We start from the raw sequence: 25,929 nt of genomic DNA, 5'->3' as shown, positions 1-25,929 counted from the left end.
AGCCGTTGATGGGATGCCTGGCTCTTGGGGAAAGAGCAATTGTGTGTGACGCCTCCGCCCATCTACCCGTTTGGTTTGTTTTTCTTTTCACCTTCGCGTAGCTGAGTCACCTTTCCAACAATTGTCTCCTAGGTGCGAACTGGGATTGCCCCCCTCCCTTTTCCCTCCTCTCTGGGTGGCGTCGGGTATTTCTCCAAATGACACCGAATGAATCGTTGACTCATCCCCTCCCCGACAGCAGAGGCAAACGAAGAAGGCTGGCGGGCGACAGACCCTCGGCGCTAGGTGAGCCAGAGGCTCCGGCGCAATTCGCAAAGTCCAGGCGGGTGGGGAGGCGGCGATGCCCTGACCAGGTTGCAGGGTATGGATTTGGGCAAACGGCACCAGCCTTTTCTTTAGGAAAGTCGCACGACCCACTTTGGGAAGGGGGAGTTTCACAGGGCTTCCTCCGAAACGCTGTCCCCGACCCTTGAAAAAAGACTAAAAATCCAGCAAAACTTGTATACGTTATCCCCCCCCATAGTATTAAAAAGAAGCATCAATCCTCCCCTGAAAATGTTAAGATCTTCATGTTATTTTAATCAAACGATAAGCAAAGGATGAAGTTTTATGGGGGGGGGCGAGACGGAACAGTGGTATACAATGGACTTAACAGTTCTTTTCTACTGTCTTTGCTTCAGATGGTAAAAGCAATGTTTGGAGAAAGTTTTCCGCTTCTAAACTCGGAAAGAATAACAGTTTGTGGCATCGTTGCATCTATTTTGAAGCAAATGTTTATAAAGAACAATCTAATAATAGTGGAACCGTGCCATATTAGAGATCGCATATCCCTCAAAACATTGCAGGAAAATTACTTGATTGTTATATCCATTACCATTCATATCGTTTTAGATAATGTGGAGTTCCTACTCCTCCGCCACGCAAATGTATAATTCATAACATATGGCGCGCATCTAATTGTAACTGGATTTTATTTTGCGTTCCTTTGTTTTGGCTGGCTGCCGATTAGGTAGAGGGGACCGAAAGCAGGGCGTTTCATCTGTTATCCCCAAACCTTCCCGGAGCCCGGTCAGTTTAAAACTCAAGACGGGAAAAGACTCCCCCTCAACTTCTGCGTAAAGGCGGCGTGAGGATCGCAAGGTCTGAGAACCCTGACGCCGTTGTAATCGGCTGCAGTTTTCGTAGCGACCGCTAGTGGGCGCTGTGGTTCTATGGCATTAGAGAGGGCGTCAGGCTCGGAGCGCGGCAGACCTGGCGATTGGGTTGCATAGCCGGGGAACCTGCTACGCTGAAACGTCTTTTCCCGGGCCCGGCCTTTCTCCGTTCGCTGCTCCCTCTTTCCTTCTCGGGTGCCTCTATTTTACAGCTGGACTCCAGTACAGACCCACACCCTCCGATTTGCTTCCCCAACTGTGTTCCTCGCCAAAGAAGTTGCGCCGCGCCCAAAAACCACCCACCGGAGCCAGTGGGTGGCCGTCAAAGTGCCCTCCGTGCGCCTTCAGACGAAGGAGTGGGGGATGGGGGAGCAGAATTGAAGATGGCTGGAAACGAGAATTGAAAATCAATCTTTGGACACCCCGCTCCACCCAAGTGAGGAAGAGGTGCTCCAAGTAAAGGCACAAGGGGGGGGGTCCCCTGCGTCCCACTCTGAACCTTTATTTCCCTTACAAATTTCTCAGTTTGGGTCGCATTCTCATCTCTAGTAAAATCCTCAGTAGGGTTGGAAGCAGGCTCCGAAGAGCGAGAGCCAGGCGCGTTTCTGTCACGGCCTTTAATGTGCACTGCAGCTAACGACGTGGGTGCGGGTGCGAGGGCATGGAATCCTCCAAACGGGCTTTCCAGGCTAGGGGTCCTCAAGGGACTTCCGCGAGTATGTTTATAACGCCGCTGTGAAGCCGTAGTTGGGAGGATCAGCCCGAGGAGCGCTGCGCTCAAGTCGCACAGGGAGAGCCGGTTCCTCGGGAGAGGGGAAATCCGACGATCGCAGGAAAGTTTGGGAGTGGAGAAGAGCCGCCCATCGCCGGCTCCACATCTTTCAAAAGAGACTCTGGAAGTCCGACTGAAAATATAAATAAATAAATAAAAAGTCTCTATTTAAAAGAAAACAGAGATTATAGTTTTTATTAAAAACATTTTTTAAAAAAAATATTTAGATCGGAAGAAAACAATTGCCTTCCGCGGACACGTAATCGTCTTCGCCATCATCGTCTAGGCGTCTTTTGCTATCGGCGAGGGCGCGTTACCTGTCCCTGCCCCCTCCTTTCCCCGCGCAGGTCCCGCCCCTTTGGGAATCTGGAGTATGTGTCTAGGGCTGAGGTGTGCTTAAGTGACAGTGGCGTCACCCAACCAGCGCAAGAGTTGCCGGGGAAGGGGTGTGGCCGGGTTTATAGTCAGGAGGGGAACGCGGGGCTGGGAGTCTCACTCTCGCCTTTGAAGCCAGGGAAGAGTCCGCGGCAGAAAGCCAGTGGTGCCAGCGAGAAGCTGCGCATCCGGGGGAAGAAGAGGAGAGCGCGCGGGGCGAAGGGGAAAGGGGGGGAAGAACGGCTGCGGCGCTGTGTGGCTGGCTGCGTGGGAGCGCGCGCGCGCGCGCGCCTTTCTCCGTGCGCTTTCGCCAGCCTTTCACTCTTCGCCTTTCTTCGTCTGGTCGTCGGCGCGGGCGCTGGAAGCCCGCCGGAGCCTTCTCTCTGCCTTCGCCGGGCTCGCCCGCGGGAGAGAAGGGTTTGGACGCCAGGAGAAGCCAGCCTTCTTCTCTCTCTCTTTCCCTCAGGAGACCGCTGGGGCCAGGCGAGAATGAAGCCCCGTGGATGCGCCGGGCGGGACCTGCTGCATCTCCTTCTCCAGGTGGATTTATAGAGGGGGCGAAAGAAGCGCCGACGGACGAGGGATTGGGGGATCCCTCCCTTTCCTTTCTTCTTTTTTTGGCCTTCGGTCCGTCCTTGGTTGTCGTCTTTGGGCGGGCGCCGGCGACGGGAGGCTCTCGGTGGCGCTCTCTTTCTCGCCCGCCTTCGTCCACTTGGGGATTGCGGCTCGATGCCGGCGGCCGTGCGCAGGACCCACTAAGCCGGGAGGGCGAGCTCGTTAGCTGCCCAGGATCTGCTTCTCTGGTTGTGGCTCCTTCTTGGCCGGGGGGATTGTGGACGCCGCCTTCCTCCTCCTCTTCCTGGGCGCCGCGGAGTTGGCGAACCTTTTGGGCAGGACCCGCCGGCGGCGCCCCCGACCATGGTAGAGCGCCGGGGGCAATCCCCACTAGGGAGGTGCTGCTGGGGGATCTGGGTGCTTTTGTGCCGGACGGCGCTGGCCAGCTCGCTGGTGCTGGAGCCCATCTACTGGAACTCCTCCAACTCCAAGTAAGTGCACAGGGAGCCCGGATCTCTCCTCAGCCCGGATGGTGCCGGGCGGGCAGGTGGGCAAGGGCTTGCATCAGTCGCGCGGGCAGGCCGCAGGATCGCAAAATGGGTAGAACGAGAGAGGAGCCTATGGGAGCTTGGAGAGCGGGTCTGCTGTCTGGGAGCAAATAGAGGAAAGCGCTTCGGCTTGGCCCGTCTTTATACCGTGTGAATCGATCCTGTGTCTTGTGTAGGGTAGAGTGAGAAGTTCGAGGCTATGGACCTTGGTTAGGAGGCGGTGAGGCTGTCTTGTAACTCTCCTCGTGTGTGTGCAAAGTAAGGTTCAGCTATTTGTATTACTTGCGCTCACACAATTTGCCGATCCTAAATGCATCACTGCTGAATTCCATTGATCCACAGGTAAGGATCGGAGCCTCTGTGCCTGCCATCTGGGTCTTACAGCGTAGGTTTTTCTTTAAAATGAAGGAAGCCCAGCGGAAAGTACTTGCGTGTTTTTCGGTGGGGGAAGAACTTAGGGTACGTCGTGCGGGAGGGGGAGGAAGGAAAGCAGTCCGATGCCAACTAGCAAATAGCCATGTTGGGCCTGGTTCGTGGAGCACTGGAGCCTGGCAGAAGTTCAGACCATTTTGACAATGGGTCCAGATGAGGGCAGTGCTGCGGTGGTGTTGAGTGAGGGGTGTGCGTGAGGAAGTATGGAAAGGGGTAGAAGAAACCAACTGCTCACTCCCCCAACTATATAAGCTCCCAGTTACTTTAACCATTAGATTAAGTGAAGTCTTTGATCCTAGGTGTGGTTTTGGGAGTCTGGTTGATGAGGCATGAAGGTGCATTGTCCAGTCTGGCCTTCCATTACAAATCCATGCAGAAAAAAGATTACAGAGGTATCCCTAAGAGCGTCAAGGCACATCTCTACAAATAACTGTTGAAGTGGATTGAGCGTTTTATCCAGATCTCTGATGCAGTAAGACAAGAGGTGGGAGTTTGGTAGAAGTTTCCCACTTGATTCCAGTGAGTTTAAGATCATATTCCTCTGCTGGCATGTACAATTGCAGTAGAGATTTGCTCTTTCTCAAAACCTCTGGATAAAAATCACATGCCCCTGAACTACAGATAGGCCATGTTAATTAGTGAGCAACATACAGCAATGGAAGGTTTTGTGCAGTACACAGCTAATAGTGAACTTCAAGAATACTTTGAATAAAGGAAGACTCTTGATAAGAGAGAATTTGTCTCCCCCCACACTTTAGAAAATGTTTTACTACAGACAAAATTGATCGTTAACACTTTGAAATCTAGGGAAACCTCTTTTGAGTCAGGTTTCTTTGTTAGTGTGTGTGTGCATGCACACACATGAGCTTTAAAGAATTGTAGATGAAAGTCTGGACAGCAGCAGCAGAGAGAATAATTTTCTAAGGAGCCAAGATAACTGTGCTTTGTTTAATAATGTCTTAGGAAATAGTTTATTGAAAACAAACAGATCACAACTTGACTATAAAACCTGAGTAAGCTTGCTTGATGCAAACAGAATATAAGGTCTGACACGGTCAGATGGCTGTTAAAATACTTTCAAGTGAGCAATGCATTGAAGAAATGGCCTGTCTCACAAGTGTGAAATAGCTCTTCAGTTGGATACTGTATATTGCTTGCAGGCTCCGCGGAATCAGGCTGCAATGACTGCAAGTTTGGATTTAGATCTAGAAGCCAAAAGAGTTTATTTAAGAAATCACATTCCGACTCCATCATTTTTCTTCTACTCCATTATAGATTTCTCTTCTTGTCCTTTTCCAAAAAAAGGAAGATTTACGAGCAAGGTTGCAGACCTTGCTAACACACATCTTTTTTGTGGAAAAGTAAAGAAGGCCCATTTATTTTCATTAAAATGCAGGAAACTGGCTCATCTTTAGCAGCATCATGGCACTTGTGTTCAGCCCAGCAGTGCTTTCTTCCCTCCCTAGATAGACATACAAAGAAATTACCGCTGTGTATGTGTAGAAAACAGTCCTTACTTGCAGCTGGCACAGTGGATTCAAGCTCATTATTACATTTCTCCCTAAAACCTAGGAAGGGCAAGATTTAAAATGCTTGTTTAAACAAACAAGAAGATATATATTTAAAGGAGCACATGCATTTCTTTTAATTACACGAGGTGTGTGTGTGTGTGTGTGTTGGGAATGAGAAAGTCATATACAGTACTTGATTGCATTAAGTTCAGCTCTAGAGAAGAAGGGTATTCTCCTGCCTGCTGCTGTACTCTTTATTCCTACAGAGGTCACTCTTCCAATACATATCAGCACACTGTACTGCGGTCATCTTGCTTCTGGTTGCTTCCAGACTTAACCTGCCTTTGCTTCCCCCCAAAGCTTTCATTTTCAGTCTCATGGTTTGTCTGAGTTGCTATTTACAGCACATGGTCTCATCCCCCAAATAGTGATTCTGTTTAACTTCTTTCCCCTGTTGCGTAAACCCATAAAAGATCTAATGTTATCAAGAGCAAGTTGTAACTATAGCTTAATTACTTCCCCTTTTAATCCCAGCTTCAAATGTAGCACTTTCAAACAAGTGCTGCCTGTTGATGTGATTTAAATACGGAAACAAGCTAGTAGTGATATGAGGCATTTAAAGAATAAAAGAAAAATGGCTGTGGCCTGTGATTTATAGGCCCCTTGGAGGCCTCTACTTTGGGGAACTTTGCAAATGTGTTAGTAATATTGCTGTGTGTAAATGGTGTGGTCAGATCTTCACTTATGGATAACATATTTCATTGTAGAATTCATCGCTGATCTTTGCCTGAATAATTGTGAATGATTCTTCAGTAAATACAAAATAAAATGCAGTTGTCTTATGCAAAGATTCCCTCCCACTCCAGTAAGTTTGCAGGAGAATCTTAAGACCATTCCAAAGATAACTGCTATAATATTAAGCATTTAATTCATTTACTGAAGTTAAATATTTCTTCCATTTAACATTCATAACTCTATTATATAGGGAAGTAATTAAAATAAGAATTTTAGTCACATTCATACTGTATAAGGTTGTAAAAGAAAGTGATCTGAATTCTTTCATGGCCTAATCCCCTAAACTACAATTGTTTCGTGATTTGCTTTAGTGACCAGAATTTTTAGCAGGTGGTTAGGAAGGGACAACAAGAAGGTAGTTAATTTACATTTTTATTTGTCTTGTGCTGTAACTTAATAGCTCCTTCATTAAAATATTCATGTTTTTATCAATGAAGGATACAGTACTTTGCATAAGGGTGTAAGCATATATGTAGGTGGAAAGAATATTTTACTTGGATGTTACTTTTGTTGTGTTAAGGCATTAAAACTAGTTATAAGGAAAACATAGCAAAAGAAACTCTTGGGTAACCACAGTGACACTTAATCAACCCAGGATATTTCCCTCCTTCTACTCCCATCCATGAAAATAAATTGCTTCATGTGTCTTGACCCTGGTGCTCTAGAGCCAACATGACCACAATTGCCCAACTTAATGGTACAAACCACAAAATGCAGTTTATTCAGTGGGTTTTAGTTTGAAAGAGATGAAGCTTGAATTATCAATAACATTGGCTAAACTGATGTTGCCTTATTCTTTAAATGGAGTAGTTCTGCCAGCTAATCATTTTTCTTTATTCAACAGCCCTGGGACTCTTTTCCTTAAGATGTTAATTTGACTAAGGGAAAGCAAACAAATAGACAAATAATATCTCTGATAACCTATTACACGCAAAATCCACCACAGTTAGCCTGAATAAACACTAACCTGTCAGGGACTGATAAAATGGCCTACAATTGATGGCCCTATTTAAGCCATCTTTTCAGTGGCAAAAAACAGCCTGCCTCTCATTGTTTGTTTGTGAAATTCTTATTTATTTATTTTTGCAGGCAAACAAATGTACATTCACTGCTGACTGAATAGCCCCTTGAACTGTGCTCTGCAATTTGCGTTTGGGTTAATCTTGTCGCTTTTAATATAGAGAAAAGAGGAAGGAAGGGGACAAAGCACCAGGGATAGAATTGTTAGTGCTTTCACATCCCCATTCCTTGCATTTTGTCAGGATGATAAACTGTAAGTAATGGACAGTCTTGCTTCACAAGAAAACTGAACCTACTGGAGCATAAAGAGCCTGCTGAAATGCTATCTTGCAATGTGTTTGGAACCACTCCTTCTTGACAAGGATTTATTTGGGAATCCTGAAGCTTTGCTTCTTAATCCTAACCATTATAGGCTTGCGTTGGAGAAACGTAATATATGTGAAGATGCTTGGAACTGACTCACACACTGGATTATGTATCAAAATTATTGGGTACTTCCGTATGAGTTAGCAAATCTGAAAATGGAACACTTGCATGCCTCTTGTTTGAAAGGGGAGATACATAGCATGTCTCAAAATGTTTCAGGTATTTTCACATTAATTAGACCTCCAAAACTCATAACAATCTGCCTTGCAGGTTTGCTTCATAATATAGAGGCCCAATACTTCAGTGCAGAGCAAGCTGAAACTATTGCTTGTAATAGCCAGGAACACACATGTGGGTTTGTTTCAGGCAAGCTGAATTTAATAAATTAAGCACTTGTGTTTTTTCCAGATTTCACCTAAAACATAGGGTTGGATCAAGACTTGATCGTGCCTAGAGCAGAGCCACTGAAACCAATGGGACTTTAGATATTCCTAATTTTTAAAGAATCTACTCTGAGCATGACTTTGTCTGAATCGAAGCCATAATTTTGTCACTTAGCATTCAAAGGCAAAGACCCCTCTAGCACAAAACTTATTTATATTTATTATATTTATATTTTGTCTTTCTTCCAAGGAGCTCAAGGCACTGTATGTGAGTCTACCTGCCATTTTATCCTCACAACAATGCTGTGAGCTAAGTTAGACTGAGGCTGCAAACACACCATACATTTAAAGCATATTCCCCCACCCCCCAAATAATCCTGGGAACTGTAGTGTTTTAAACATACTGGGAATTGTGAGGAAGTAAACTACAGTTCCCAGGATTGTGGGCAGGTAAGTGTGCTTTAAATGTATGGTATGTATGCAGCCTAAGAAATAGTGACTGGCCAAGATCACCAGATTGCTTCATGGCCAACTGAGGATCTGAACCCTGGTCTCCCAGGTCTCACTCTTACACTTTAACCACTACAACACACTGGCTGTAGTGATTCTTACTCAGTACTAAGATTCCCTCCTCTGTTTATTGGGGATTACTGCCAGGTAAGTGTATATAGGATTGCAGCCTTTAAATGCTGTACCCTCCTTAAAAGGCTTCTGTTGCAAAACATCAATATCTTGTTTGACTTTTTAAAAATGGCAACCCTAGAAAATTCTGAATTTCTGTTATTTTCTACAGTCAGAACACATGATTGGGAGCATAATTGCTGTATTTATATATTTATAATTTATAGCAATTATCTCAACGCCTCATATCTATATGCCTTCTATATGGCACTGTGGTGTAGTGGTTAGAGTGCCTGACTAGGACCTGGGAAACCAAGGTTCAAATCCTCACTCTGCCATGAAGCTCACTGGGTGACCTTGGCCAGTCACTGTGTCTCAGCCTAATCTACCTCATGGAGCTGATTGGTGTGAGGGTACACTCAGGAGGGGGACGACCATGTTTGTACACCACCTTGAACTCCTTGGTAGTAGTAATACTTTACATTATCATCATCATCAACAACATGCTGCAATCTTATACACGCTTACCTGGGAGTAAGTCTAATTAAACTCAGTGAGTTTACTTTTGAATAGCATTGTTAGTTCAGTATGTAGTATGAAATAGGTTGTAACTGAAAGTCAAGCTAAAATCTGAAAGGGTTTTTCCCCTCGTCCTATTTTAAGGGCCACAATACATTATCAGTTCATGAAATGTTCATTTAATGGGAAATTGGTTGAAGGTTACCCCAGGAGAAATCTCAGTGAAGTGTTGTACCTTTAGGAAATCTATTCAGTCATGTTTTTTGGGGGGGGGCACGGGGGTCTTAAACAAGCTTGACTACTTACAACTTTTCTGATGCAAACAAAGGCAGGATATTCTGACAGAAAAAAATGATCAAAACTTAATCAAGTGCATCCAGTCTTTGTCTTATGTTAAAACAACAACATAGTACCACTATTTTTGAGGTTGTTTTTGGTCTTCTACATAAACATGCCCTTTCTAAGGTGGTAGGCTTGACTGGTTAAAATATTTTGATTAAAGCATGTGGGGCCTAATTACTATAAATGTCAGGCTTAGGACCTGATATCTTTTCATATTTCCAAGTTATAGATCCCCCTCATTTGTATCTGGTAAATGTAAAGTAGACTGGAGAGGCAATGGGCAAGAGTGTAAGAACGGCTTGGAAAGAAAATTCCTGTGGCTCCATTGTTTTTCTGTAAAGCTTGTGCATACAAAGATATAACTCTATTCATCCCTTCACCCATGATGGGAAATGTAAACCGTTGACATCGTTCCTCTTGTTTAACTTGTTTAATTCTCATTTTAAATTCAGTAGTATAGCGGCCGTGTGAACTCTGAAGATTTCTTTAGTAATCCATTTTGTAGTTCCGAATCAAAAACAAAGTGAAAAGGTCTGACACAATTTGCTTTTATTTTTAGGCAAATCAACCCTGCTCCTAGTTAATAAGGGGATTACAACCCAGACTAGGCCTTTACAGATGTAATGTAAATCAAGGGCAGGGTATAAAGAAAGTGATCCCTTTTGATTGAAGTATGGTAAAAAGGCATAGAGAAACTAGCAGCGGTAATCTGATTGTATGGCAATAAAACCACCATTTTCTGTCTTTCAGATAAAAATAATGTGGTAAATCCATGCAGCTCATAAGATGTAAAGGCAAAGGGGGATACCATGGCAACATATAGATTAGCTTGATGTTAGAAATGACACGTCTATGAAAGGGATGTAGAAACTAAGGGCCTTGCTTCAGGGCTGCAAGGTATTATGTGAGAACTGCAAAAAACTTGGGGGCTGGGATTAGAAAGTATGAAAGGCCTACTTGTGGCCAGGCTGGTTAAAGCAGTAAAGAAAAGCTGCTCAGTTCTTGCTCATTGGTGGTGTATAATATGGTAAAGGTAGATTTCATTTACTGCCTCTTTTATTGGTGAGATTTGGGTTGATTAAAACTTCGGATCACTGCAATTGTTCTGATATAGAAGATTTCCCTTTTTTAACTCCTGGCCTACCAGCGACAGCCATTCTGTAGGATTAGCTGCACTTGGAGTTTGTTTCCTTAATCTATTTGGGATTCAGGCAGGGACGTGCTGGCAAGGAACAGAGAGTGGAGGGGATAGGTAGTGCTGAGGTTATCTGAAAAGAAAAGAGAGAAGGCTTTTGATTTCAGCCATCTTTCAGACAGTGCTCTCAAGCTCACACTCCACAGGAGAAGCTAAAATAAACATTCCATATTGTCCTCCCCCCCCTCCCCTGCTGCCCTGGCCAGATGATTCTTCTAGAGAATTTTTTGTTGCTTATTTCACAATCCCTGAGAAGAGAAAGAAATAGAGAAATCCATCTTTACATTTTCCAGACACCTCAAATAAATTAAAGCGCTTAGTCCAGGTGGCATTTCTTTCTGAAAGGCTGAAATCCAGAGCTGAATACCATGGTGGACCTTCTTCATGTTCAAATAATTGAACCAAACTCTGTTGCTTTAATTTCAGTGGAATTAGGCCAGCATAAAGGAAGTTTACCCCTGCTGATTGCCATATATCCTTAGGGCTTGTAGTAGCTGTAAAAGTAAGAAAAGTGGTTCACAGCTACATGCATTCTTCAGTACATCTGCTTCTAACTGACCTTTATAAAATACCTTAGACTGTCTTGCTAGAGCCTTCACAATTAGTAAAAGGGCCAAAAAGAAGTCAAAAACTAATCAGCCATTATTACACATCGAGTCACCATTAGACAGATGAGAAGTATTTATTTTATCATTAGCCTATATGGTAGAAAAAGAAAGATGAATGGTAAGGCTACATGTAAGAAAACACAGACTTGTAAACTAGATAATGGCAAACCCCCATATGTTAACACTAGTTGTAATCTGCTTTTGTGGGTTGTTGTGCTTTGAGTTTTTGCATATTGCGAGAAAGCCAACTGATAATTTTTTCCAAATTGCAGCATATTTTTGTGTTGTTTGCAGAAGGTCTTTGAAACATTTTTGACCCATAGTTATATTTCCAAACCCAAAATTGACAAGCTACTACAAGCTGATATGGTTTAATAAATGCACTGCAGAGAGTGGAGTATTTGTGTAATGTGTACAGTCTTAAGCATGGTGATCTTCTCCAGTGTCCTAGCTTGACCTTCAGAAATCTATAGCAAAAGATCCATTTCAGCTGTGGATACTATGCAAAGCTAAGGGGCAGTGTCCTCTACTTTACAGGCTGGTCACATCCAAGCACCTTACATTCTGCATTTGACAATGATTGCTAATGGGCTATTCAAGTAATGTATTTGCTTGTTCACAGGGAACAGGGCATGATAAATGTCCAGCAAGCTTGCGGCCTCCTTCAGCTTTTCAAATGCAGACTGGTGCATATTTATGGAAGGCAAATCACAAAAGAAGCAGCTGAATTACTCTGGCCTTATGCTTTCTGTTGGAACAAGGGTTAAAGTGATTAAAGAAATAATGCAAAAACCAATGTCATTTGTTTGCTAACCATTATCCAACATTTAGCTTTCGAACTTACCTGTCATGTCACATTTCAGAGACTGTCGCAGATAAAGCTGTGCACATTTGATACTGCGTAGGGGAAGAAGAGGAAATTATTTATGAAGTGTTTCCTGTGCAGTAGTTCTCAAGCAGACTTCTTTATGTCTTTCCCTCTTGGAAACAAGGGTGGATGCAAATCTTAGCATTGCCCTTACCTGTATAGATTTGTTCAAATGAAGGCTCGTGGTACACTGAATTTTGCAGCTGGGGGGTAGTGTTTTCTGTGACAAAGAAATGTCACAAAGCAAGCTGTTAGCATTTCATATGTTGCTTGAATTTTTCTCTTAAAAACAGCAAAATATTGTGTTCATTTGTCCATTCCCATTTTCAAAACCATAAATTGGTAGAGTTCCACATTAAGGCAGATACAGACCGAAGGGATAACTTATGGGTGGAGGACATGTTGTTATTGTAATGATACTAAATTATATTCCCATTGCAGGCCATATCTATGACTTTATCATGTCTCAAGAAATATTTTTGATCCTACTTCTGAGGTCAGTGGAAGCCGAGGTCTAATTCAGTTTTGCAGACAGTATAGTGTAGCACTCAATTTACCATTTGCCTTGCAACCCAAATGTTTTAAAGTTTCAATATGAAATGTTTGGCCCCAAATAATGTGTATATATTTATAAATACAAGTGTATACATATGTGTGTATTTAGGCACCTAACTTTTGGATTCTGTCTTTTTTTCTTTAGTTCTCTCTGCTTCCTCTGAATTGCTGAATATTCAGGAGTCTTAATAGCTTAAGTGCATGGTCTACAGCATGCCATTCTGTTTGTTGGGTGATGTGATAAAGAATTCTATGCTGAAGTACTCCCTCTACCCCATCTGCATTGAATCTTTGTCAAGTTACTACACAGGATAGTTAGACCTAGACTGCATAGGTTGCTTTTGTCAGATATGTGAGAGCACTTTGAGTTATCCAATCCATAAAAAGAATCATTATCATTAATACATTGTTCCATCATTTTTCAAAAGACATGTGTAATTAGGTCCTCAAGTCAGTTGCCATTAAAATAATTGGAAATACATTAAGAGTTGGTTTTTTTAAAAAGCTGGATCCACTCCTAAAGTTTGCAATTTTTAAAGAGTTGAAGCTTATTATCTTCAGTTTCCTGCTGAATCAAAGGTATCATGGTTAATTCTACAGCAGTCATGACAAATATATAAAATAGCTTATATGTGGTGCAAAGTAACCAATTTAACTAAGTGGATTTTAAGACGATGCAGTTGATATGTATAAGGTTTATACACTAGGATTATGGGGAAAAAGGCAAACATTATTGCAGATTCTCCCTTTGCTTGCTTTGCATTAAAAATTGCAATACAACACCTGGCAGTCTTTGACCTGTATCTAGCGAAGACAGTTACAAGGTAGCAGGATGTGGAATGCTACAGCTTTGTTTTTATTTCTGTCAAGCATACCTGGGTCGCTACCTAATTTCAGTAGACTTTTACAGGATAACATGTGAACAAAATTTACATGTAGCAGATCTGGCTATCTAATGTTTATCTTGGTAACATGAAAATGCCACATTTAAAACTTTGAAAAAGTTGCCTTCATATAAAAATGGAATGTAAAATCTTCTAGGTTAATTTTTCCTGACAATGCTTGCAGTGTTTTTATGTAAAACTTATTGAAGTGCAAAGGTATTAAAGGAATAGATGAAAATAAACCCAGACATCCCATCCTCTAGGATCTTTCCGCCATCAGTGTCAGGTTCTTGATGCATTATTAATCCTGTGTTAATAAATGTCATCGGACTGATGCCCCTTCTGCAGAAGCAGCAGGGAAAAGATGCAGATACTGTAACAGTCAGCTTGGGATCTATTTAAAACCGTGTATGCCTTTTAGAATTAGAAATGTTTAGCCATGCACCATTCTAATTCTGGATATAAAAACGGCCCAGTTGTGGCCGGTGAGAGCAGAAAACCTAGAGGTATGCCCAGAATGTCTTGTATTGATGAAAGTTCAGCAAAATCCTATGCATAGAAACAAGGCAAATCCATCCTGGTAGCTGACCACAGTAATTCTGTTGTAAATTGGGATGGGCATATTTTATTTTATTTATATATAGCATTGAGAGCCAGTGTGGTATAGTGGTTAAGGTGTTGGACTATGACCTGGGGGACCAGGGTACAAATCTCCACATAGCCATGAAGCTAACTGGGTGACCTTGGGCCAGTCACTGCCTCTCAGCCTCAGAGGAAGGCAATGGTAAACCCCCTCTGAATACCGCTTACCTTGAAAACCCTGTTTGGAGGGTCGCCATAAGTCAGAATCGACTTGAAGGCAGTCCATTTCCATTTCCATATATAGCATTATTTATTGGGGCTCGCCAATGTAGCACCCTTTAAGTCTTCTACTGGCCCGCACACAAAGACTCTAGCCCCCACCCATTCATTTACTCACTGCCCCTTTGGTCATGAGGTGATGAGGGTGGTAACTTCTTTTCTCCCTTGAACTGTACAGAGGTGAGGAGGAAGCTGGAAGAGTGATGATTTCTCACCTCCTCTTTCAGTTCTAGGTGCATTTCAGGGCTCTAATTATACTGTATCCCACTTTCACCTAGATCCCATGGAAAAGTAAAGTATGCTTTCTCTTTTTCTGCCTTTTTTTTGTGGGGGAAGGGCTGGTTTGGGAAAGAGAAGTGACCAAAAGGGGGGCTGCCCACAGTACTCTCAGAAAAATCCCAATGTACATTTTTTATTTTATTTTTTACCATTGCAACATAAACAAGAAATATCCGTTTCCTTCCTGTGGAACTTCCCATCTATATTTTGGGATAGGGCAGGGATAGGGAGCCTTTCTAGTGGGCCAAATTATATCCTCCACACTGTCATGAGTCAAGTTTGACAGATGGGTGGATCTGCTCACCTGTCAATCACTTGACATCACTATGATGTCAGGTGAGTTGTTGTTTTCCCACCTCTTCAGAAGCCCCTCTCACGATGCTAATTGTCAGATCTTCAGAAACTCTGTTTAAAGTGTAGGGCAAGATTGAGAGGAACAAATGAAGATACCTTCAGAAGCCCCTCTTGAAGTGCTACCTTGCCTTGCACTTTGAAAGGGGCTTTATAAATAAACTTTGGCCAAGTCCTGCCCTTGCCTGCCCCACACCTGACATCAGGTATAGGGCAGGTAGGAGTGGCTTGGCCAAAACACCCTTGGGGACCAAATGGGGAGGTCTGGCAGGCCTATATAGGCCCATAGCGTAGATGTTCCCCACCACTGGTATAAGGGCACACAATGGGGAGGGGAGGGAGAGAGGATAGTGAGGCAATGGTTATGTACAAATGCCAAGGGTATGGGTACTTGGGTGTGTATGGAGGGTTCTGCTAATGTAGAATTCCATGGAGACTGAAATGTTTTGAGCATGCTGTATTTGATGAGTCTTCACCATACTTGGGTGAAGGCAGGAACTGCCAGGAGCTTCTTGTGGTGTGCCCCTGCCCCCACTATTTCTCATTGCACAGAGTGATTCTCTCTACCAAAAGCCCACTACTCTTGCCAGTGGACTCAAGAGGCAGGGGAGGTCTTATCTCACTTAGGTTGGGGCTTTTGCAGAAGGCAGATACACGAGAGACTCTCTTTGCTTCTATAAATCCCAACACGGTGAGAGGTCCTTCAGCTTCAAGTTACCTTGGTTCACAGTAGGCAGATGGTGGTGGCAGCAGCTGCCATGGCAACTGAGCTTGGATGAGTTATGCCCATTTCTCTACCCAAACATGTGCCATGGGAAAGCTTATGCGATGCCATTTTGCCTGTAGTACTGCTGACCCATACTCTCTTAGTAGGATAGTCATGCTATATGGAGCCAGGTCACAATACCAACGTAACATGATAGGCCATGATTGACTGCAGTAGGAGCTATTGTACCTCACCCTAAACACACAGTTGGCATGAAGTGGCTCACAAAAAGGCCAGACTAACAAAATCTGCCTTGTTTTGCTTCAAGCTAGTATCTTCGCTCTTGAATATCAAAACCTTCATTAAAGCTTACCTGCTTTAGCAAGTGACACTTAAAAGTCTGGGCAGAGTTGCATATGTGAATCTCTATGTTGCTGTGATGCTGGCTCTCAAGTAGGGCATCTTCAGTACAAGCTGGTAATCTGCTTAACTGGTGCCAAGCAGCAGTTGATTTGTATGCCTCAATGGGCAAATGTGCCATTTGAAGTTAGCATCATCTTGACTCCTGTGAGGGGCTCTGCAGTCCTTTTGCATCTTCTGTCCACACTCCAGTTGTTTTCTTCACATTTAATTAATTTTCAGTTTGATTTCAGGAACAGTCCGGTTTAGTCATTCTGCGGTGCTTAACTTTTATCATTTTCTTTTTTCTTTTCTCAAGGTAATTCTAAATTTTATTGGTGAACAGAGTAGGGGAAATCACGTTGGTTGGCAAGACCATTAAACTGTGTAAGAGAGGTTCTTTTTAACGGCACAATCCTATGCTTTATCTACTCGGAAGTTAGCCCCATTGGGTTCAGCGGGACTTTCTCCCAGACATGTGCGTGTAGGATTATAGTTTAAAATACATATGTGGGGTTCAAGGTTTCTATGTCTCCAAATCTACAAAATAAGCATCAGTAAATGATTTCTGCAACCCAAATTCTAACTTACTTTATGGTCGTTAAATAACAGAGCGAACACCAACTCTTGTAGTCCAGATTTTAGGGAAACAGTTCTCACATAATTAAATACTTTTAAACAGTCCTTCACATATTATGTCTGGTGTGGGGCAGGTAAAAATGTAGTTGGGCCAAAAGAGGAGTAGCTGATCTGTGGCACCTGCAAAGCACGGTGCACAGTACCTTGCAAGCGCCAATAGTCAAAACTATATGGGCAAAAACGGGTCACTTGATGTCATTGTGAAATCTAGTAATAGACATATGGTTAGCCATACCCACCTGTCAAACATGACCCACAGAGGGTGGGGGAAATAACAATCCAGCCTACTGGCTGGATTCTGTTCCCCACCCCTGGATCTACACAGTAAGTTTTTATCATCCAGATGCAAAGCAAGGCAGGCTCTAGTACCAGTCTCCTGGTCCAGATGCACACCTCACGCCATGAGTCACAGACTAATTTGGCTCACACCCTTGGAGATGGCTCCAAATAAATACTTGGCAAGGTCATAGGAACAAAAAAAACCCAGCAGAAGGCCTTTAATGTGGACCTAATTCTTTCTTCCCTCACCCATACACGATTACAATTTAAGCAGGTGTTTAGATTTTTTGCTGAAGTATAGCACAGTGGGGAGGAGAGCCTGGCTGGGAGTCCAGAATCTGTGAGTTCAAATCCCTGCTTTTGTCTCCTGGGTGTAAAGGGCCAGCTAAAGATCACCCCCACAGCGAGTGGCTCATGGGTTACATGCCTTGCCACCTGTGCAGCCATGGGCAAGCTGCATAGTCCCAAGGAGCCCAGTTGCCCCCCAGCTGGCAGTTATGGACAAGGAATGGGCTGGCTTGTGCAGCTGTGGCAAGCTGAGCAGGCCCTAGCCAGCTGGGGAGGGCTAGCCTCAGAGGGAGGCAATGGTAAACCCCCTCTGAATACTGCTTACCATGAAAACCCTATTCATAGGGTAGCCATAATTTGGGATCGACTTGAAGGCAGTCCATTTCAATTTTCACAGATACAGCAATGAGACTTTCTGTAAAAATGAGAAAATATCTTTTATAAAAGATCTTAGAACTCTGATATGAAACCATTATTTTCATTTGCACTGTCCAGTGTGAAATAATAAAAATAATAAAACGAGTTTGTCCATTGAGTCACCACAATTAGACATCACATTTTTCCGTATTGCATTGTAACTTTCAAGCAGCACCTCCCTCTAGACTTCTAACACAGGTTTTCAGCTACAGTGTACTCCCATGTATGCAAATGTTTTTGTCATTCATTTTTGGCTTCTAGCAGTCTAAGTATATTCGTAGTGTATCTGTTGGTATGTTCAGGGTGTTTCACACACATTTTAGGTGTACATACACTTAAATTGTGAAATGTCAACATGTCAAGCACATGGTGTGTCTTTGAGGTACATTTGGGAAAGCTGCACATGTAATAGCAAATTTGAGGTTTGTGTTTTTGCAGTGTGTGAAGCAGCCGTGCATGGGGGCAAATCACAGGTCGCACTAATCTACACATGCCACATTGTGATGTGAATGTTTGTATATTAGCTGTGTGGCAGTGCCTAATGCGGCCCCATAAGACACAAACTGTAGGTCAGCATGGTGCCTGTTAACATGGTAGTATTGATGCTGGGTCGTCCCAAACCACACTCTAGTTAGTTGTGTGTTTTTAGACAAATCTGTTGTTCTATCTTGCAATCCTTGTCATATATTATGTGCCAAAGTTGTAGTAAATTCATTGCGTAAAAGACTGGATTAGATCAAGATTGTAGGTGAGGGATTTAGAATTGGTTTCTCTTTTGCCCCTTTTCTAACAAATCTTCCTTACGTTTTTTTTTTAAAGTTGAAGATGGATGAGCAGAGCATGAAGTCTGAGTGGAAATATTTTGTCACAAAGATGTTGGGGAAATCTACATGTACATTCTAAAATGTATGAAATATACTTGAGGTTGATTCATGCACTTTCTGTGCACATTTTTAATTACCTTAGGAGATTTGTATGATGAGGATTCTTCCTTGGGTATTAAACAAGTGTGATTTCCATACTGACTGAACCCTGCCATTTTAATTTTTTTGAGACTGGTTAGGCTTGTGGCATTGTGTATGTGTTGGACCTATTTGTAAGAGCAGTATTATGAGGTGACTGTAATAATCAGTTTGCTTAGGAGAAAGTGTTAGTGTGAATTGGCCTCAATTACTTGCATTGCCAGTGTTATAAATGACTGATGTTCTACATCACAGCTTGAAAAAGGCATGCTTTACAAAGCTTCTGCACCCCTGTGATTTCCTTACTTGGCAAAAATCACAAACTCTTTTTCTCTCAAGGAACAGGGAAACTACTGTCTCTTATATTATAAGGCATAGCCACTTCCGCATTCCAGCTAAAGGACAAGAGAATCCCCACCCTCTTTTGTTCTTGCTGTGTGACTCAGAACAAGACTGTGCAGGTGCTGACAAATTGTAATTAAGAAGAAGGAGTCTCAAAACTTTTAAGGTTGCCTCCTTACATTCTAGCTGACAAGAGGATTTCTGAGTAAGGGAGGCTGTTTTACTGCTAGACTACCACACTCTTTTTGCATTGTCTCTACCAGCTTTAGCTTGTGATTTACTGTGCCCTTTAAAAAGCAAAGCCTTTGGCAGATGCCAGCCGGTCTCTGTTAGCTTACGTAGAGCTGAAATTCTGACCTTCTGAAAAGAGGTGCCTTCTGACACTCTCACCTTATATACTTAAATCTTTACACCTTTTCAAGGAAAGGGTATTTCCTGCTCCCCAGTCGTAGAGCCCCACAAACATTCTCCAAGTCAACAGATCTTTGCAGGGGCTGTGATACAGAATATTTTTTAAAAAAATTAGCAAATTGATTATCATTATATAGACATAATAGCTTTAACAATGTTGCCTGTGTATGCATGCACACACAGCGCTTTAATACAGCATCAAGCTCTTCCTGTATTTTGTGGCTACAAAATAGAACACCAGTCTTTATATCAAAAAGGGAGTCTGCTTTCATTACAGTGAAGGTTCAATGGCACAGTGCTGTAGGCAGTGAAATGTATATTATTGTGACTTGTTTAGTAATTTTAGGATGACAGAAGGAAATGGATTAAGTTTAAATATAAAGGCGCATAGCACACATGGGCTTTGTCAAATGGAATCTGAGGTTACTGAGGGAGGGAGTGCCTTCTTTCCCATTGTCAGTGTGAATTAGTAGTTTGTAAATAACCAGCCACTAGGCGGTAGATTTATTACATTTTTAAAAAAGAAGAGGTTTACAGAGGCATGGCCACCCATAGAATATTACCAGTGAAGTTATACTTCAGAGCTGTTGAACTGGTTTATGCTGTGTAGGCTTTCAGGGCATTTAAATTAGTTTGGGCTTCTCATTTTTTACTTTCATTTAAATAGTTTTTGCATGCCACTATATAAGGTCCTGACTTTGAAAAAAGAAAAAGTCAGGTACATTTTTCACTTAAGACTCTGTAAATGCTGAGGCCCCAGTGCAGTCTCTTTCTATGCCTTACTTTCCCATAACTGTAACAAAGCAGCTTCAACTGGCATTTTGCCTTCTAAATATGCAAAACAAAGTTCACCTGAAATAACAGGAAAGACCCCCCAAGTGTGGATGTGCCCATACAAATGCAGAAGATTTGAATTTAACCCTCCAGTTACTGACTTGTTCTTTACTATTTGCATGATTTGTCACTGCTATGGTTTACCTCTTTGGTAATTACTGTAATGCTTCAAAACACAGTGTTTGAGATCCATTTCTTAGTAAACCTATATCTCTGTTGTACTCCTCTGTTATCTTGCTGATATTCAGAACAGTGTATTCATGCTTAGACCTGTTCTAATGTTAAAGTGCAAAAGGGGGCAGTAAAGTGCTATCCAGAAAATGCTATATTTTTTTGAAGTGTTTGTGTGTGTGTGTTTTATTGTAGATACTCATTTTACACTCAATTTGTTATCTCAATTATTCATTGGTTTGTTATTTTAGGTGTCTTTTCTGCATTTAGTGGTTTTTAAGTGTGGGGTGTATGTGTATATAAGAGACTTGCCACTTTTAACAACAAATGTAGAATGCAGTGGCACTTTCTCCTCTGGGTGCTTTAGCCCAGTGTGAAATTGCTTTGCCCTTTTTCTGTAAACAACCAGAACTCTTCCTTACACACATGCTTATGACAAAGTGCTATTGCAAATACAGTTGGAAATATAGAAAGCTTTCCGTATTTCCAACAGTGTGTTCCTATGAAAACAATTCCCTCCCCCCCAACACACACACAGGAAAAAGGAGGAGGGGGAGAACTGTGAGGGTAGGGACTGAAATCTGGAGTAGTAAAATGTGGAGTGGGGTCAAGTGTCAAGAGTTGGGCTCTCTGCCAGAGGCACATGCATGATTCATCAAGAAGTAGCAAGAATGAGCATCTAATTGCCCTGCATCTACCAAAGGCTTACTTCCATGTAGAAATTCTATAAACTAATTTATCTCTACAACAACACACCCCTAATTTTACTGAAGGCATTTTTCCATGTTTCTTCTTCTGCAGAATAGGGGAATAAAGTATTATAGTATGATGAAGAACAGCAATTTCTGGGGAATGCAGCTTCTTGGTGTAGATTGGTGGTTTTCTGATGGTGGCATGAGTCCACTGAAGTTGGGAAGATTCATATGGGAAGAAAAATTACCAGTGTGATAATGCAATTCTAAAATAGGATATTCATCACTTCAATAAAAGATTTCTTTCATTTAGTAGACAAAAAAAGCTGCTGTATATTAGTTGCTGCTTTGTGGGAACTGAAATTGATTTAGCAAATGGAACAAAGCTTTCTAGTGCTACAAGTACTTATGGCATTCCAGTAATTGCTCTCTGCACCATATTGCAAAAATAATAAAAATAATAAAAGTAATTGTAATATTACCATGTAAGGAGGAAATTTATAAAAGTAGTGTTTATTACTTGTCATTTGCAACTAAAACAGGCTTTATTTCTCCGTAAATGATATGTGACCTACATACGTTCCAACTTGTATTGTGTTCTTTCAAATACTAGATATCCAACATAAAACAGCTTAGGTTTGTATGTGAAAGGAAAGCAGGTGGGCCTGGATTTTATATCTCGCTTTTGTTTGGAAAAAGCAAGTAGACAGTTGCAGTGGGAAGATCATTAAGTGCACTGATTTGGTGCTGGTCACTGGACTCAAATTCAGTGTGTTAAAAGTCCTGAATGAAGCATTAGCTTTTGTTCATGTGTTATGCAAAACATTGTACAGCAAAGTATATTTTAAAAATATATATTTTCTCTGACATACAGCAAATAAATAAGGGTCTGTTTACGAAACAGTAGGTATCAGCTGTAACTTCTTGGATGTAAATGAACTGTTAGGCCCTGTTCATTTAACTGGAAGACTCTATGCAGTGTAATATTCACATAGTAAAATGGTCTTAGTGCAAAGTCCTGTTGTAGCGAGCTCCTGTGGGAGGACTGGGAGAGTGACTGATGATATTTTCACATATGATACTAAAAGTATCCTTGAGCTCCTCTCTGCTTATCTGAATTTCCATGTAAATGGTGTTAACATAGGATCAAGAGCAGATCTTCACATGGAATGTGCATTGTAGCCAATGTACTGCATTCTCAAATGAAAGTGCACTTCTATTCCACATCCACACCAGACATTTATTCCACTTTAAACAGTCATGGCTTCCCCTCCCCCAAAACCCTGGGAAGTGTATTTTATGAAGCGTGCAGAGTGTTAAAAGACTCCTATTCCCCTGACTGAGCTCCAGAGGCCAGAGTGGTTTAAACAGCTAGCCCCTCTTCCCAGAGAATTCTGGTAATTGGAGTTCTGTGAAGGGAATAGGGTGTATCATAACCCTCAGCAGCCTTCACAAACTACCCTTCCCAGGATTCTTGGGGGAAAGTTGTGACTGTTAAAAGTGGAATAAATGTCTGGTGTGGATGTGGTGATAGCTTCCCCCAAAGAATCTTGGGAAGGGTAGTTTGTGAAGGGTGCTGAGAGTTGTTAGAAGACTCCTATTTTCCTCAATGTATGAGGTGAATGTGGTCCTAGTCTCATGAGTGAAAATATTCTTGAGAAGGAAGCAGGCTAGAGACGGGTTGGATGGCAGCATTGCATCTGGCTGTGTGTGTGTGTCACAAAGGTGGCCCAGGCATTTAGAGAAGTCCACTGAGTTGTTCATCCTGTTCATGTTAGCATGTTCTATTTATTTTGTTTAAATATTTTTTATTGATTTGAATGTAACCCCCTCTGAGATTGCCTTGGAATGAAGTATTTTAAATAAAGCAATAAAAAAATTACTGCAGTTACTATGGAAACCAAAAACCGTGGAAAAGGCTAAGTGCAACGTACCCCTAAACAGTTGGGGATTTTAAAAAAGTCAGTTGGAAGAAAGAGAACAATAGCTTTGAGGCTTATATAGATGAAACATTTATAGTCTCCTGGAAGCGCTCATCCTCCTGTGGCAAATGATACACATGGGTTGTTCTTTTGCTTTTGCACGTTTGGTCTTCCATGTATAACTTGGTGTGTTGTCATATTAGCCCTCATCCTCCTTTCTGCCACACAGATGATATGACATATAAGACAGATTCCATATGGACTGCCTATCTCATACATTATGTTGTCTATGTGACTTCAGTTGGTGGAGTGCACACCACTCTTCCACAAGATAAAAGCCCCAAGTAATGGATGATCATGCGACACGATTTCTGGCAAACAGGTTTTCAGAACAGAAGTAACAAATGTATCATTTTCCTGCACTAAATACCTGTTCCCCTGAAGAACAGCTTTTTTAAGTTTTGAAATGCATCTGGAATCTCGGTTTGAAAATATTTGTATACACTCCTTGGAGTTTGTTGTCCTCTTTTCATAATTCTAAGCAGCATTTTATTTATTATTTGTACTTGTAGCCCATCCTTCAGCAAATGGTCACAGAATAGTTTACATAACATAAGAAGAGTCTGCTGGATGAGGCCAGTGGCCCATCTAGTCCAGCATTCTTTTCTCACAGTGTCCAACCAGTTGTCCATGGAAAACCCACAAGCAGGAACTGAGTGCAAAAGCACTCTCTCCTCCTGTGGTTTGCAGCACCTGGTATTTGGGAGCATACTGCCTCCACCTAGGCAGAGCATAGCCATCATGGCTAGTAGCCATTGATAGCCTTTTCCTCCATGAATTTGTCTAATCCTTTTTTAAATCCATCCAAGCTGGTGCCCATCACTGCCTCCTGGGGGAGCGAATTCCATAGTCTAACTGTGCACTGTGTGAAGAAATACTTTCTTTTGTCTGTCCTGAATCTTCCAACGTTCAGCTTCATTGGATGTTCACAAGTTCTAGTTTTATGAGAGAAGGGGAAAAGTTTTTCTCTATCCACTTTCTCCATGTCATGCATTATTTTGCACACTTCTCCCATGGCACTTCTTACTTGCCTTTTCTCTAAACTAAAACCCTCAAATGTTGCAATCTTTCCTCATAGGGGAGTCGTTCCATCCCCTTGAGTATTTTGGTTGACCTTTTCTGAACCTTTTCAAGCTCTACGGTATCTTTTTTGAGGTGAGCAATTTTGAGGTAAATATCAGAGTTTAAAACAATACACATCTATTAAAATCATCAAGTTAAAAGACCACAAAACTGACAAAATCACCACAGTAGCAGTATAGGAAGAAGGAAGAACATCCACTTACCAAAGATCCAGGTATCAAAAGACGTGCCTCAGAGGGGAGGACATTCCACAACCTGGGGGCCACCACAAAGGTCTTCTCATGCACCCTCACCCCTCAAACCACATGAAAATCCCTATAATGGCAGAGTCAGCTTCTATTTGTAGTGAGTCTCTCTTGAGTGCTCCAGTGTCAGCTAAGTCTCATAATTTAAAGGATTCAGATTCAGGTCCAAATTCTGGTTTCTCCAATACCTCACTCCAGGTTGGCAAAGGAAAATGAGGCATGTTTATTGTATATGAGAGCTATATCTAATTACAAGTGGCTTTTGTTTATAATTTTTTAATCCCTGAAGAGAATGGAAAGCATGAAATGGGTTTCAGTTGTGAAAGAGAGTAATCCATGCCTTAACTATTGGAGTTTTTAGCCATCGAAAATGGTGGCTGTAATATCGTCTAGAAATTGCCCTTGTAATCCCCTGTCAGTGACAGGTATTCCTCTTAAAGAGGCAAGATCCTGTTCTTGGCTAGTGATCTCCATGCAACTATAACCTGATCAGTCTGATCTACTTACTAGAATCCAGAATCTTTTATATTTAAGCAACATATCTTCAAGTGATCCTCGCGAGGTGTCTTCTGAACGTGTAAAGTAGTCAGGGAAGGCAAATTCATGACAAGGTGCTATTGATTTACCTGTTCTCAAAAGAAGGACCACACACATGTCGTTCAAATTCAAAAAAATCTAACACATATAAAAATGCTTGTTGTGTTAATAAGAGATACCTGCATTTTCACATGAAGCAAGTTTTGGGGGTGCAGTTCTGCTTGTCCAGTAGAAGCAGATTCAAGTCCTGTGTACAGTAAGCTCCAGAAATCATGACAGAGATAGATAAAAACAAGCCTAGTAGGGTAAGCATGTCTTTGAAAATTTGTATGCAGTTTAGCTGTTAAAACAACCGCCTCCTACCAGTGTGTTTGGCCTGACATGCTGTAATCAAATTGAATACACAAATAAGCACAATAATGTTTGAAAGAATAAATAGGACTTTGAACTAGGGGGTGTGCTTAGAGCTCCCTACATACACATTCAATGAACATGGAGTGTGAATATGCTCACTGCCCACTCCACCATTCTTCTTTTTTTTCTTTTTGATTTTTAAAATTATATATAATGTAATTTTAAAATTATATATCTCAAGAAAATTAACACATGACATCATACAAAACGTAAATGACCTCGGATCAGCACAGCCACTCTACCACTGTTTGCATGCCTGTCGGCTGTGTCCCCTAACAGCTGCACATTTGGTATAAGGCCCCTTTTTCTCGCTGACGCTGAATGTGTGGCTGCTGGGAGCGAGGGGTATGTGTGGCTAAGTGCCAGGATTTCATTCTCCTACCTTCACTGAACATATGAGGAGGGTCATATGAACTTGCATACAATGAAGCTTTCATGTAGTTACAGTGGGTTAGATCAGGGGTGGGGAATCTTAAGACTAGGGACCAAATTTAAGCCCCTCTGCCTGGCCCTCAGGCTTCTTGCCAGTCTACA

The 25,929-nt window shown here is 42.1% G+C and overlaps 1 protein-coding gene across 1 annotated transcript in view; it reads left to right on the top strand.

Moving 5' to 3' along the window:
- The first annotated feature begins 2,422 nt into the window (after positions 1-2,422).
- EFNB2 (ephrin B2) overlaps positions 2,423-25,929 on the top strand; it is a 56,936-nt gene continuing 33,429 nt past the window's right edge. Inside the window, exon 1 of the mRNA XM_061626621.1 lies at positions 2,423-3,347. Within this exon, the coding sequence (XP_061482605.1) occupies positions 3,220-3,347 (128 nt within the window). The 5' untranslated portion in view covers positions 2,423-3,219. The remainder of the gene's footprint in view (positions 3,348-25,929) is intronic.

The sequence above is a fragment of the Rhineura floridana genome, chromosome 5, assembly GCF_030035675.1.
Source record: "Rhineura floridana isolate rRhiFlo1 chromosome 5, rRhiFlo1.hap2, whole genome shotgun sequence".
NCBI lineage: Eukaryota > Metazoa > Chordata > Lepidosauria > Squamata > Rhineuridae > Rhineura > Rhineura floridana.
Note: the sequence above shows the minus strand (reverse complement) of the source record. Positions and strands in the feature narration are given on the sequence as shown.